This window comes from Lontra canadensis, unplaced genomic scaffold (assembly GCF_010015895.1).
Source record: "Lontra canadensis isolate GAN:19392208 unplaced genomic scaffold, GSC_riverotter_1.0 scaffold118, whole genome shotgun sequence".
Taxonomy (NCBI): domain Eukaryota; kingdom Metazoa; phylum Chordata; class Mammalia; order Carnivora; family Mustelidae; genus Lontra; species Lontra canadensis.
In genome coordinates, this window is record NW_022631112.1 from 1,976,237 (window position 1) to 1,989,537 (window position 13,301).

General features: G+C 55.6%; 1 protein-coding gene across 1 annotated transcript in view; it reads right to left on the bottom strand.

Annotated features, from left to right (window-relative positions):
- The window catches only part of ABTB2 (ankyrin repeat and BTB domain containing 2), a 171,613-nt gene that overhangs the window by 14,203 nt on the left and 144,109 nt on the right, over nucleotides 1–13,301 (bottom strand). Inside the window, exons 4-6 of the mRNA XM_032841050.1 lie at nucleotides 4,603–4,755; nucleotides 3,059–3,224; nucleotides 211–300 (exon numbers count right to left, since the gene is read on the bottom strand). Coding sequence (XP_032696941.1) covers nucleotides 211–300; nucleotides 3,059–3,224; nucleotides 4,603–4,755 — 409 coding nt within the window. The remainder of the gene's footprint in view (nucleotides 1–210; nucleotides 301–3,058; nucleotides 3,225–4,602; nucleotides 4,756–13,301) is intronic.

Here is a 13,301-nt window from a genome sequence, read left to right on the forward strand (position 1 = left end):
TAGGGACACAGCAGGGATGAGGCTGTCCCGGAAACAGAACCGAGCCCATTCTCTCTGCCCTGCTCCCCGCTCTCGGATGGGAAGCCCGGGTGAGAGCAGAAGTGCCCTGAGCATCTGCGTTCCCGTTCCTCCCAGACACCGCCCCGGCGCGGCTGCTGGAGACTGTGGGGTGCTCCCTTGCTGGGCCGGGTGCCCCGCCGCGCTGCTCACCTGGATGTCCAGGTTGGCGCCCGCGTCAATCAGCATCTGGACCATTGCCTCATCCCCGGCCGCGCAGGCGTACATCAGCGGCGTCAGGCCCTACGGGAATCAAAGATCAACGCTAAACCCTCCGGGAACAGACACGCTGCCACGTCATCCACAGGCCTTGGTCCCACAAACCACAGTCCGGGCTCCTGCTGGACCCAGCTGCCCATCCTGAGCTCGCCCTCCTGCCCCTTCCGGGATCAAGGGACACACAGTCCATGAGGCGCGAGCAGGGGCCATTTCCACAAGTGTGGCGGGACCCCAGAGGGGTGGAGAGCAGGGGCACTGAAGCCAGACTTGGCCAGACGAGGCCCCCTCTGCCAAGGGGAGCTATAAACTGTGTCCAGGTCACTCGTCTCTCCCTGTTTCTTCTTGAAAACGAGAACAACAGTATCCAGCTCATAGGCTTGTTGTAAAAAAGATGAGTGACTGTGTGTGAAGTGCTTCGTCCAGAGGAAGGCGACCTCAGGAGCTAAGAAATCACGAGCGCAGTGAGCCCGTCACTGCTGTGGTGTCACCCGGCGCTCTCCTCACCCACCCCTGGCCCTGGGCATCTCGGTCACCCCATGAAGTGGTTTATGGCCAACATCTCCTCGAGTCACCATAACACCCCTATGAGGGAGGCTCTATTGTTATCCCCATTTCACAGACGAGGAGCAGAGAGAACCGAGGCCAGGTTGCACGAGGAGGAGGAGGACCTCACACGGGACCCGGATCCGCCTGAGCCGCAAAGCCGCCCCTCGGAGGCAGCTCACGGAGCGCGGCCACGGGTCTCACTCGGCTCTCTCGTGCCACAGAGCCAGGACGAGCTTTTCCAGAGGCCGAGGCCCAGTCCCTCCCCGCGTTTCGAAGCACAGCTCGCCGGGCTGCCTCCTGGCTGGGAGTCTGTCTCCGGGGCCAGTCATAGCACAGGCGGCGGTGGAAAGTGTTATTCCACAGCTGGATCCTGGCGAGCGTGCGTCTGGAGCCTGCGATGTTATTTATTAGGTTATTTGTGTGTAGACAAGATCTCCTTACCTCATAAATCCTTGCCTAGTGCCCAGAGATTAAGAAATGGCCTGACATTCATCACGGGTGAGAGAGCTGTTTACCCACAGATCATCCCATAAACACCAAGGCACAAACAGGATCCAGCATTCCGAGAAGAGCCTGGTGGCAGGAGGGGGCCCTGGCTTGCTGTCAGCCCCCTCCGCACTCACTGACACGGCTCTCCACGTGTCTGCACGTGGTCCAGCGTTCGCATTGGCTACGAGTCCCAGGAGGGGAAACGACCTTTCTGTGGCAGCCCCATCCCCCTCCAGGTCCGTGGGGAGGGTAAAGCTAGCAGGGCCGACGGCCAGAGCTCACGGATAACCATCGCTGTCCTCGCATGGATGCGAGACCCAGAACAAATGCTCACTGAGCCTTTCTTATGTGCCAGATGCAGAAGTGTCCCTGAACCCTACAGGGCTGGGGCTGCGGTCCCCCGTGGGTGGAGGCCAGGAAAGTGACCCTCACGGAGGTGGGGCAGCTTGTCCACGACGCCACGGCTATGACAGGGCAGATGGCCCCGGGCCTCACCCTAGCGCCCAGAGCGGGAAGCGGATGCCCCAGGATGAAAGCCCCCGCAAGGCCCGGGGAAACTGCTCTGACAGAGGCACCCAGCCTGTGGCCTCCTTGCTGCCCTGCCTCGGCCCCCCAGCCCAGCACACAGCCTGACCATCCCACCTCTGTGCTCCTGCTCCCAGTCACCTTCTCCCTGGAGCGCTGCCCCACCGCTCTCTGCTTCAGCCCTGCCCTCCCACTCCCGGAGGCACTGGTCCCCAGCCGTCCTGCCTGACAGTCACCCATCCAGGTCCACCCTGGTCTCGTGGCTGACCTGGCACATTAGCACACCCCGTCCCATGCTGGCACCTCACGGGACAGCATTCCACACAAGCCCTCTGCTGTCACGGAGCTTCCCCCCTACGTCTGTGTGGCCTTCCAGACCACAGTGCCATCATCTCTGCAGTGAGGACACACAAAGTGGCGTCAGACAAACCAGCCTGACAGTCCATACGGGCAAAGAGCTTGGAGTCAGACTGCTTCTGACCCCGGCTCTGCTCCGCCCTGGCTGTGTGACCTCACATAAAGCAACTTCTCCGGACCTCAGTTTTCCTCATCTATAAAATGGGGACGATAATAGTATGACTTCCTCAGGCCACCGTCAAGACTGAATGAGTGCATCTGGGCAAAGCACTTTGAACGGTGCCTGGAACATAGCCGCACCCTACAAACGGCCCCCCTCATGGCCAACCCAGTAAACAGAGCAAACAAGTCCCCCGAGTTCTATCTCAAATTGTGAATCACTTCCAACGCTTCCTCTTCTGGCTTCATTTTACTCTCTAACGCTTCTCACCAACACACTCGGTATGCTATGTTCGTATTTCTTAGCACGTGTTTCCCCGACTAGAACGCTAACTCCATGGAGGCAGCAGGGTTTGTGGGCCTGGCGCGGAGCAGCCCACGAGGCACCCAGGGCACACGCCCCAGTGACTAGTTCTCACAGCCGGTCCTCCGGGCTTCTGCCCAGCCCTGCACAGCGTCTGGCCTTCCAGCCGGGGGAAGCAGAAGCTCCTGGACAGGAGGGTTCCCTGGCAGTGCTAGGAAGGTCTTGCAGCTGACAGCCCACCAGCCCCGGGCAGGGCGCCATGTGGGAGGCTGCCCACTTCTCAGGAGCACCGAGCAGAGCAGCTCTCAGATTTGGAACAGAAGGACTGTGCCACCCCCTCTCGCCATGGCAAGTTCCCTCCTGTGTCCCCCGTGCCTGGCTAGCAGAGCTCTCTGCACGCACCTGTTCGTCCATAGTGTTCACCCCGTCCGGGCCCAGGGCATCGATGGCCTGGTTGATGAGGTCCGTCCTGCCGCAGTTGAGCATGCGGAAGCCCAGGTCCTGGCTGAACTTCTCCGTGGCCGCTCGGGCGTCCAGCCTCCGGAAGGCGCTGAAACAGCACTCGGGTCTGCACAGACGGGACCCCGCGATGCGTGATCAGGACTGTGTGTGAACGCCCGGGGCGAGGGCTTCGCCTCTCGGGGAGGCGAAGCTGATGAGGGGCGGGATGACAGGGAATTACAGTTTGATCAGCAGCGACTGGCCTTGTCATGCTCAGTGACATGAGGAGCACAGACTTCTGCTCTTCTGCAAACATGTTAGAGAAGAGCTCTGAGCTTCTCAGAGCTGTCCACTGTCAGGAAACGAGGTCCCCTCAGAAAGAACCCGCCAGGGACTCTGCCTGAGCCAGACGCAGCTCTAGCCTGGGCCACAGTGCTCGCCTGTACGCCTTCTGCAGGGCAAAGGCTGCCCTCGGACTATAGGATGGCCACAGTACGTTCCAGTCCTTGGCTTGCATCTTCTCAAGGCTTCCCGAGGAGACCCAGAATTACCAAACAGATGGTGGAGAAAGGCCCAGAACCCCATGACCACCCCACTACCATCCAGCCATCCTACCAACGAGAGTCACAGATTAAAAACTGTGTCTACGAGATGGCATGGAGGCGCTTCCATGGGGGGCTTCAGCCTGGAGCCTTAGCTGGGCCAAAGTGTTTTCCACACTTTTATGTCCCAGAATGACATTTTTTTAATGTCCCAGAATGACATTTGGGAATCTGCCATGGAGAGAGAGGAGGCTATAACTGGGGTTGGGGCAAAGGCTAAAAAAGAAGAAAGAAAAGAAAAGAAAAGAAAAGAAAAGAAAAGAAAAGAAAAGAAGCAAGTCTCTCATACGTCAAGGATAACCAGCAGAACATTCTCCAGACTAACTTTTGGAGACCAGTCCAATATAAGACAGTCATGCTGGGAAGAAAGTTAAGAATCTAAGGCTTGGGGCCATGTAGACCTGGGTTCAAATTCAGACAATTTTCTAGCTGAGTATCTGTGGGTGAATTATTATTCCTCCCTGATCCTTGGTTTCTCCATTTGTAACATGTGCATTACAGCCCCTCTTTCTGTAAATTTTTCACAAGGACCAAGATGACACATGTACAAAGGAAGGGCTCAGCCCAGTGCCTACACCAAGGAAGAGCTCAGAAATAGTAGTGTCAGATATAGGAACAGAGGAGAGGACCCGCCTTTGCTGATTACCCCCTAAATATCCCACAGAGCCAGACTGTGCGGGCTCTCCTGCCCATATCCAAATGCGTGTCTGCTCTGTCACCCGTGGCTGCAGAAGATGCACCCAAAAAGCAGCCAAGGTCTGGAATGATCAGTCTAAGAGGCATGGCACCCACAGAGCAAGCCTTGGGAGGGGCCCCTTTCCCCAACTCCCAGACAGGGGGCTGTGCTGGGGGCTGGGCGTGGAGCCCGGGGCCCTCCAGCCTCACTCCTCCCCCGTTCCGTACTTGAGTTGCCGGGGCTCACAGTCCAGGCCGGGCAGCAGCAGTCGGGCGGCCTGCCGGATGTCGCCACTGTCCACGGTGAGGCTGCGGCGGTGCTCTGCGTAGGTGATGGCCACACGCATCCACTCCATCAGGGGCGGCAGCAGCATGAAGGGCCTGCGAGGCAGCAGAGAGAGAGAGGGTCAGGCAGGTGGGGGTGGGTGCCCTCCAGCACGCATGCTCTGAGCACGGCTACAGAGGCTGCTCACCCCTAAGCTTCAGGCAGTGAGGTGGGGGGGGCTTGCTCCTTGCCCACACAGAGACCCCAATTTGTCCCCTTCCGTAGACACTGTCATGGGTCAGGAGAAATTCCCATCATGGGCCACGAGCAGAACCCAAGGGCCTTCGGTGACCCATGAAAGGAACGGTTTGCCAGCCTGTCAAATGGAGGACTCCTGAATTCAGCCAGGGGTCTCTCTCTGCAGGAGAGACTGCCTCCTGGGTAGTGGGGGGCATGCGAAGGGAAGAGTCCCACAGACGCTGGCTCCCACCCCAGCTTTGCCCCAAGCAGCTGTGCTCCATCACCACAGACCAACACAGCCTGAGCCTGCTCCCGGCATCTGTGAGATGGGCTGTCGTGAAGCTGTGTGTCGTGACGTATGGGGCATAGTTAATGGTCACCCCCCCTTCCTCAGCCTGCACCTGGGCTGAGGTGGGCCTTACGTCCCTTCCTGTGGCAGACCGGAGCTGCCTCAGCATGCCACTCCCTGTCCCAGGAGAGCATAACACTAAAAACCCAGGGCCACAGTGACATGGGGTGGGAGGTGGAAGCAGGGAGAGATTTCTGCCGGGGAAGGCCTCTGAGTTGCCAACTCCAGGGGGCACCACTCACAAGGTTGTCCATGTGTCACCAGGGGGCGCCATTCACACGGACTGTGACTAGTGCCCCCTAGCATTGAGCAATACCGCGGGCACAGCTGCTCAGGGCCAGCCTCTCCCTGCCCGGCCCTCCCATCCGCATCCTGCCAGATCTGGATTACTGCTGGGGAGGCAGGGTCCGCTCCGTGTCCAGAGGGGCTTTCCTCCTGTCCTCTAACCGTTCTGGCCAAGTCTCCCGTGGTGAAGACCATCTTGGGAGACCACCTCACAGTCTAACCCATCTCGGTGCTGTGGGCGGCCCTGACGGCCAAATGACTCAATGGACAACCAGCCTGCTCTGCCCGGAACTTTCCTTGTCTGGTCACAAGGATGAGGCAGCCCTGGCACTCTGCCCCTTGTGGCTGTTCTCTTCAAGGACAGCCCGAGTCCGCCTCTAATTCCTGTGTGTGCTCCCCGCCCTCCTGATGCCTGCCACTCCTCCACACCCCACTCCCTGGGACGCCCTGGGCTCCGGGAGCATTAGGTGTCTGCTGTCACCCGCCGTCTTGCCCCTAGACTCACAGAGAGGTGCTGTGACCAGGAAAAGGATCTCTATTCTCTTTCCTCAGCCACTAAGTCAGTCAACTGGAATCCACGAGAGACCCTCAGACCACTGGTCTTAAATTTCCAAACACTCAGGAAATCATCAGAACTTTTAAGGGCTTCTCTCCTTGAGGGAAAAGATGCTTTTTATTTATTTTTAAACAAAATAAGCCGATGTGATCTTGAAGGTGGTTCATTTGGAAGTTATTTTGATGTTCTGGGCCCATCGTTTCAGAAAACCTATCTGGGTCTGCGTGTACCACTAGGAGTGATGAATAGTCACGGGTGGGGGAAGCCCAGCTGCTCTTGGCCTTCAAGAGTGTCCTGGACCTCACCGGACCCATCTCCAGTCCTGGATCCTTCACCAGGACACACCAGACCACCACATACCTGTGGTTCTCAAGCTTCCCCTGCCCTTCCTACCTCCTGCAGAGAACGAACCTACTCTCATCTCTGCCTATCCAGATCCTGTTTATTCTTCAAGGCTCAGTTCCAATACTTTCTCTTTCCAGAAGCCCTCCTGATCCTCTCTCCCGAAGAAAATAATCTCTTTCCACTCCAAGATCCCTTTGAACTTGCTCTTCCTGCAATAAACGTGTCTCATCTTCCTGACTAGACCCACTGTGCCTCAGGACAAGGACGATGGCCTGCTCATGTCTGTGTACTCCCAAGTATGCCCAGCACAGGGACTAAACAGAATAGGTCCCCAATAAACATTGGACCAATGACTAAAAGTAAGGCTGAGTGTCAGGAACTTGTTATGGTGTATCTAAGCTTTCATTTCTGGACCAGCTCCTGGTTCTGCCCAGAAAAGAATGGCATATAATGTCCAAGGGCATAGTGCTGACTTGCTAGAGTGGGGAAGCCAGGAATCCATGGGGGAAGCATACAGAATATAGGAAGTTCACGAGCCATTTGTGAACTCCTGCTTATAGAACTTTGATTATAAATACCCATTTGAATTCTCCCCAAATAGTCTTGGATTTTCCAATCCTGACATTGCAATGCTAGAAGGCAAGCTCAGACACATATTTCTATATATATCAGTCCTTCTGATCCAAGGGGAAGGCTTTATCTAAACCACCAGCATTGGGACTGAAGTGTAAATGAAACCTAGTTCATGGATTTGCCAGCCACTCTTCCCTGTTGTGGCCAACAGCCAAGACCAAGTGCCAAGTATGGACACTGAAGCTCTAAGCAGCATCTCCCAGCTGCACTAGGGGAAATCCAAGAGGGAACTTGGGGAATCACCAAGTCTAATCAGATGCTGTCGTGATTCATCACGCTCCGGGCCTCTGAGAGTTCGGTACATGAAAAAATACGGCGTTGGTAACCTTGGTGGGCAAGTACTGGGGATTGGCTCATTCAGCCTCCATTATCCCATCTTTGTTGGAGACATAAACCATTGAAAACTATACTTCCCAGACTCCTTTGCAGCTGGGGTTCTGGAGGCAAATCAGGTTTCGCCATTAAGATCCAGCTGCAAGAGGTCTGGTGAACAGGTGTGCGGCCGAGCCCATGTTTGTGCCCCCTTTGCCAGTTTCATGAGACATGAGGTCTAGTTCTTCTTTTCTTACAGACCCTTCTAGTGTCCATTTTCCACCTGGCTGAGAGCTTCAGGGGCTGTGTGCTTCAGGAAGCAAAGACAAAGACTTCTTTCGGCTTTAGTCCGGGATTGCATTTCCAGGGGCTATCTCAGAGGGAGCGGCCCCGGCTGGAGGAGTCTTGTATCCTCCTTGGAGGCTGGGCCTTGAACCTGCTCCTTGAACTCTTCCATGATTCTGTTGGCATCTGACTCCCTGCATTAAATCCCTTCCTGCTTAAAATACCTAGAGTGGCTCTGTTTCCTGAATTGAACGCGGACTAGATATTCTCAACATACAGAAATCCCCCAGGGTTAAGAGGGTCCCTCTGCCAGTGTCCTCCTGTCAGGGCCAGCCCCCACACGGATGTCTTCAGGCCTTTTCCCCTGGCCTACCCAGCCCCCTGTGGTCCATGGGAAGATAAAATGACAAGCAATTCATAGACTTTCTCAGTAACATCCTTCCCTTGGTCTGTGGGTTCCAGGCTACTACTTCCTTTCTGGTAATTTCATCTAGCCCACTGGACATGCTGAGAAGCTGGCCTGTATTCCTGGACATTCTGGAAAATCCCCATAAAAACTCCCATTTGGACTGGCTGTGGCTACATCCTACCCGCAGGGTGAGAGGGCCCCAGAGGGGCAAGGCTGGGAATATTGACATCTGCATTGTCCCCAGGGTCTCCTGCTTTGTCCCCTCCCAACAAAAAAGTCGGTTTCTCTCTTCTTGCCATTCCTCTAGGCTGAGCTTGGCCACAAGCCTTTTGCTGCCAGGGCAGGTGTCCGCTGTGCCAGAGGGGGAGGAGGCACGGCTGAAGGTACCCCCTTTGGCTGGCTCCTTTGTCGCCGAGTGCTCTCTCAAATAAATAAAATCTTAAAAACCAAAACAGAAAATATTCGAACGTGAATATGCCAGTTCGCATCTCCCAACAATATCCCAATATCAGCTTCCTTTGATATCGTCATCACCTGTAACAGAGCCTCTGGAGAAGCTCCCCGGGACATATGTGAGAAGATGAGAGGGAGAAGGCAAATAGCACTTTATTCTTATGAAAATAATTTTGACCCTGTAGATTCCTGAAAGTCTTCAGGACCCGAGGGGTCCCCAGAACACACTTTGAGAATCACCACCTTAAGACAAGGCTATACTTGGGCAGAGTGTGTGGCTGGGGTTCTGCCTCTGGCGGCACACGGCCCAGCCAGTTCTAGAATACTGACTTGCATGCGCCTTCCCAGCCCAGCGAACTGAGGCTCCTACCCCACTACCCCGCAGCCACCTAGAAGTGGCTTCTAGGTATGTTCCGTGGCAAGAACCTCTTTTGCTGGTATTCCATTGACTCCACGTGACAATGGCTCTGTATGTACTCTGCAGTGATCCAGGCTGTGGGCTCAGGTGGGAGCCTTCTGGGTTGGGATCCAGCATCACTAGCAATAAATTCAACTGTGATCGTGTGCACCCTCAGCCTCGTCGTCCCATCAGCCAAATTGGTATAAATAACAGGACGACCTCACGAGAAGTATGTATGGAAGTGCTTAGCCCAGCATTTGGCAAACGGCAAGTTCTCAATAAAGGTGAACTATTATTACTTTGTTAGCGTCTGTTGATAGAGAAAACACATAACAGCAAAATAGGCTACAGGAATCTGATCCTATCAAATGCCTCAACTCTAGCTCTTCAAGTGGGGCCGACTCGCCCCTCCCGGGTCCTCCAGCAAGTATAAACACGTAAAGATTGCAAAAGCCTGCCAGCAAACTGCCCATCACCCACTCCATCCCCAGTCAGAAGGCAGACAAAACAGATGCAACACTGTGAGGAGTGGGATCTGGAAGCTGTTTCTGGCAGTGCAGCCTCCTGGCCTTGGCGGTCTAGGATCGCACTCAGGGAAGGGCCACAGCAAGGTACAGACTCACCGACACATGATGTGGGGCGGGGGCAGGGTGGGTGGGCATGGAATACCGGTTAGGGACCTATGCCCCTGCCCGCCCAAATGCTGCTGAAACCATCACCTTCATGCACACCAACACATCGGGTGGAGCTGCCTCTGTGACAAACCAAGCCATGTAAAAGGGCCACCGACTGGCTGCATGTGTCTGTGTGTGAAAGACAGCGGCTACCACCATGAGGGACAGTCCGGGAGATGAGGCTTCCACGTGAAGAAGTGGGCATGGCCTGACTCTTTGCTAGGGGAGGAAATGGCAACCTCCTGGGGCCAAGTGCTTCACCCAAGGTCACAGAGCCAGTTCAGCAGCACCACAGAGACCAGCCCCACGTGCCACACAACTCAGTTTCTCCTTGTGTCTCTAAGTTAATCATATACTTGAACCTGAGCTTATCAAGCCAAGGGTCTTCTAAGGCCCTTTGACAGGACAGGCCTGCAAAAACCACTTTTTCCCCCTTAAAAAAAAATGAAAGAGAATAAGCTTCTTAAGGCCTTGGTTTTTAAGAGGTCCCTGCAGCCTGGAAAAAAAAAAAAAAAAAAAAAAACCCGGCCCCACTCAGCAAGCATATGATTTATTGGGATTACAGCCCTATAAGCAGTGTCTTAACAACATGGAACAGGAAACGACTCTAATTTCCAGCTCAAAGCAGGCTCTGTTCTTCTCGAGGTGGGCAGCGGCCTCGGGGAGGGGGCAGGTTGGCAGAGGGGCACAGGCCTGTAACTGGAGGCTGCCTGTGCCCCTGTCTTCCCCTGGCAGGCCTGTCCCCTCTGTGCCCACCCACGAGGATCCGGGTGTGAGCGTGCAGGCAGGCCCCGGACGTGCCTACCAGCTGGGCAGGGCCTGGAGACCTGGCCTAAGCTCAGCCCTGGGAAAACCGGCCTGTGGTTTCTTCCCTTCCAGCCTTGGCAGGGAGCGCAAAGGGCTCTGGGCATGGGCCTGGCTCTGGGGGCGAGGAGGGTTTGGGGAGGTCTGTGCCTCCTTTGGCTTGCTCCCTAATGAGATTGTCCCATCCCCCGGGAAGCTCAGCCCATCCCACCTGTGAGCATACTTAGTTCAGGAGAGGAACCTCACAGTGGCCAGCCAGACGGTCTCGCATCCTCAGCCCTACATTCTCCCCCTGACTCTGCCCCATCTTCGCATGGAGCCGCTGCCAACAACAGGGGTTTTCTAGGGCCATCTTCCTGCCGCATCCCCCTTCTCCTAGCCCCTGTTCCCATGCCGCTCCCCCCATGCTGTCTGGGTAGGGGCCAGAGAGTGGCAACTTCAGGAACTAGCAAAGAGGTCCAGCTTTGCCCAGTCGAACGACGGCTCTGCAGGCAAAGACTCCTCTGGAAGGTCAAGGTCAGCTCTACCATGATGGCTCTGAGGGCTTTACCATCGGTTGTCCAAGATTTCTGAGAGCCACGTGACCTAAAACACCAAGGTGAACCATCCATGCCGAAAAAACCCCACTGTGTCCCTCTGAAGTCAGATGCGGCTCCCAGCACAAAGGAAGCAATTCTAGTCCGGTTCACATCCTGGACTAATTAATTTTCAAGGATTGCTTGGTAAACCAGAATGGTTTGGCAGGGCTTGGAGTCAGAGCCGGGTAAGAACCTCCTCTGACCCCCAGGCCTGTCTTCTCCAGCAGCCACGGTGCCCCAGCACCTGGAGCTGACCCGTGGCAGGGTCTCCATGTGTGGTCAGAGGACTGCCGTCAGACAGAGCTCAGGGCTTGCTGTGGGGGAAATACTCTTTTCTTATTAAAACTCATCTGTTAGGGATTAGAGACCTAAAAAACCCTCTATTTGTCCAGATATACAGTTGGATACAAATTTAGACTATAATCAAGTCATGATTAGCTGTCAGCCATTTCTCTGCCTCTTCCCAGGGACTGCCCATCAGGATGCCCGGGAGCCTAAGAGTGGGCAGTGGGATGGGAGGTCAATCAGGTGACAACTGCAGCATCCTGGCTTGGCTCCCAAGGCATGTGGGGAATAACAGAGAAACACTAACAACTACGATTTCTATAGTTTGCAAAGCACCGGGCACTATTTTAAGCCCCTCACACCTATTGACTCACTTAACACTCATAGAAATGTTACAAAGCAGCTACTAGAATTACCCCCATTTCACACAGGGGGAAACTGAAGGCCAGCGAGGTGGACCACCTTGCCCCAGAACATGTACTTCGGTAGGTGGCAGAGCTGGGATGAGGTCTCGAGCTGTAGATCCCAGCCCCCGGGGTTCCCACACGGAGCATTCCAGTGTCCCTCAGCTTAGGAAATCGGCTCTGGTTGTCCACGTTCTGGACCCTTCCCCATCTCCCTCATCTTAGCGATGGGGAGTTTTAGGCACAAGAGCCATAGCTTTTGTCACCCAAACCGGCCCGCTTCCAAGAGGAAAACGGAGTGCTATTGCCAGTCACACTGGAGAGCAAACTCTCTCAGACAACCCAAAATATCTGGCCACCCTAGCTCCTGGGTGAAGCCCACGGCAGGCTCCTGCCGCCCCCTCCTGCCCAACCTGAAGCAGCTCTCCACTCTGCCCCCCAGCCCTGCGGGGCTCGCCCTGTCTGTCATCGGTTCACCTGAGTGTTAGCTTAGCTGCTTTCTCTTCCGACTACAATCCCTCCAAAGGCGGTGCCTTTTGCTCACTGGCGTTCCCTCAGGTCCGTACAGGGGCTGTTAGTAGCTCAGTCTCCGAATCTGTAACTGTGTGGCATGTTCCTCCCTCCTGGCAGCAAAGCCCTCCGGCTGTGACCGTGTTTTCAGGGCTCTGCTCTCCTTCCAGAACTCTCTGCGGGGCTCCGTGTGCTATGAACAAGGGCATCAGGCCTAACTCTACAGGCAAATGAGCTCGAAAATGGGGACCAACTTCATCTTTCATTCTTGGAGGCTTGAGTTGGCTTGGGTATTGGCAAATGGCTGCCTTCGATGAAGAAAATACTTCCTAGATAAAAAGACAACCGGGGTGCCTGTGTGGCTCAGTCATCAAGCATCTGCCTTCAGCTCAGGTCTTGATCCCAGGGTCCAGGGATGGAGGCCCACATTGGGCTCCCTGCTCAGCAGGAAGCCTGCTTCTCCCTCTCTCTCTGCCTCCTCTCCCTGCTGTGCTTGCTTTCTCTCTAAAATAAATAAATAAAATCTTAAAAAAAAAAAAAAAAAAAGGACAACGATTTCACAGGAGAGTTTTCGACCCCAGAGCAGTGTCCTGGGGCGGGGCTCCACGGCCAGGGCACCTTCTGGGGGTTTCAGGGTGGGGGGTGGGGGTTAGCCTGGGGCCCAGGGAGGACACTGGGGGAGGCTTCTTGGGGAGGGAAGCAGGAGATGTGCTTCTGCACATGTCAGTGTGTCGCTGTGCCCCGGGGGAGGGGACAGAGCCATCAGTCTTCCCTAACTGGCTCTGCGTCCAGGGCGGCATCTCAGTGGGCTAGCCTGCACACAGGCCACCAGCTCACCGCCCTCTGTGGCCCCGCAGGGAGGGCTCTGCCAGCTTCGGGGAGCCTGGAGCTTTGAGGCCTGGGACTCTGGTGGGCGGCGGCTGCTGCCCAGGCCCCTGGCGGGGAGCGTGTGAAAACAGGCCTCTCTCCACGTTCCTGGAGTGCGGCTGCCTTGGCCCGCCCGCCACACCTCACCTTCGAGAGACCCACCTTCTCCACTTCTGCTCTGCGTCCGGGCCGGCTGACAAGAGACCACAGACTCTTTTACCGAATGGAAGCCAGACCCCGCACGGGCCTCCAACCTGTTCACACACACAGTTG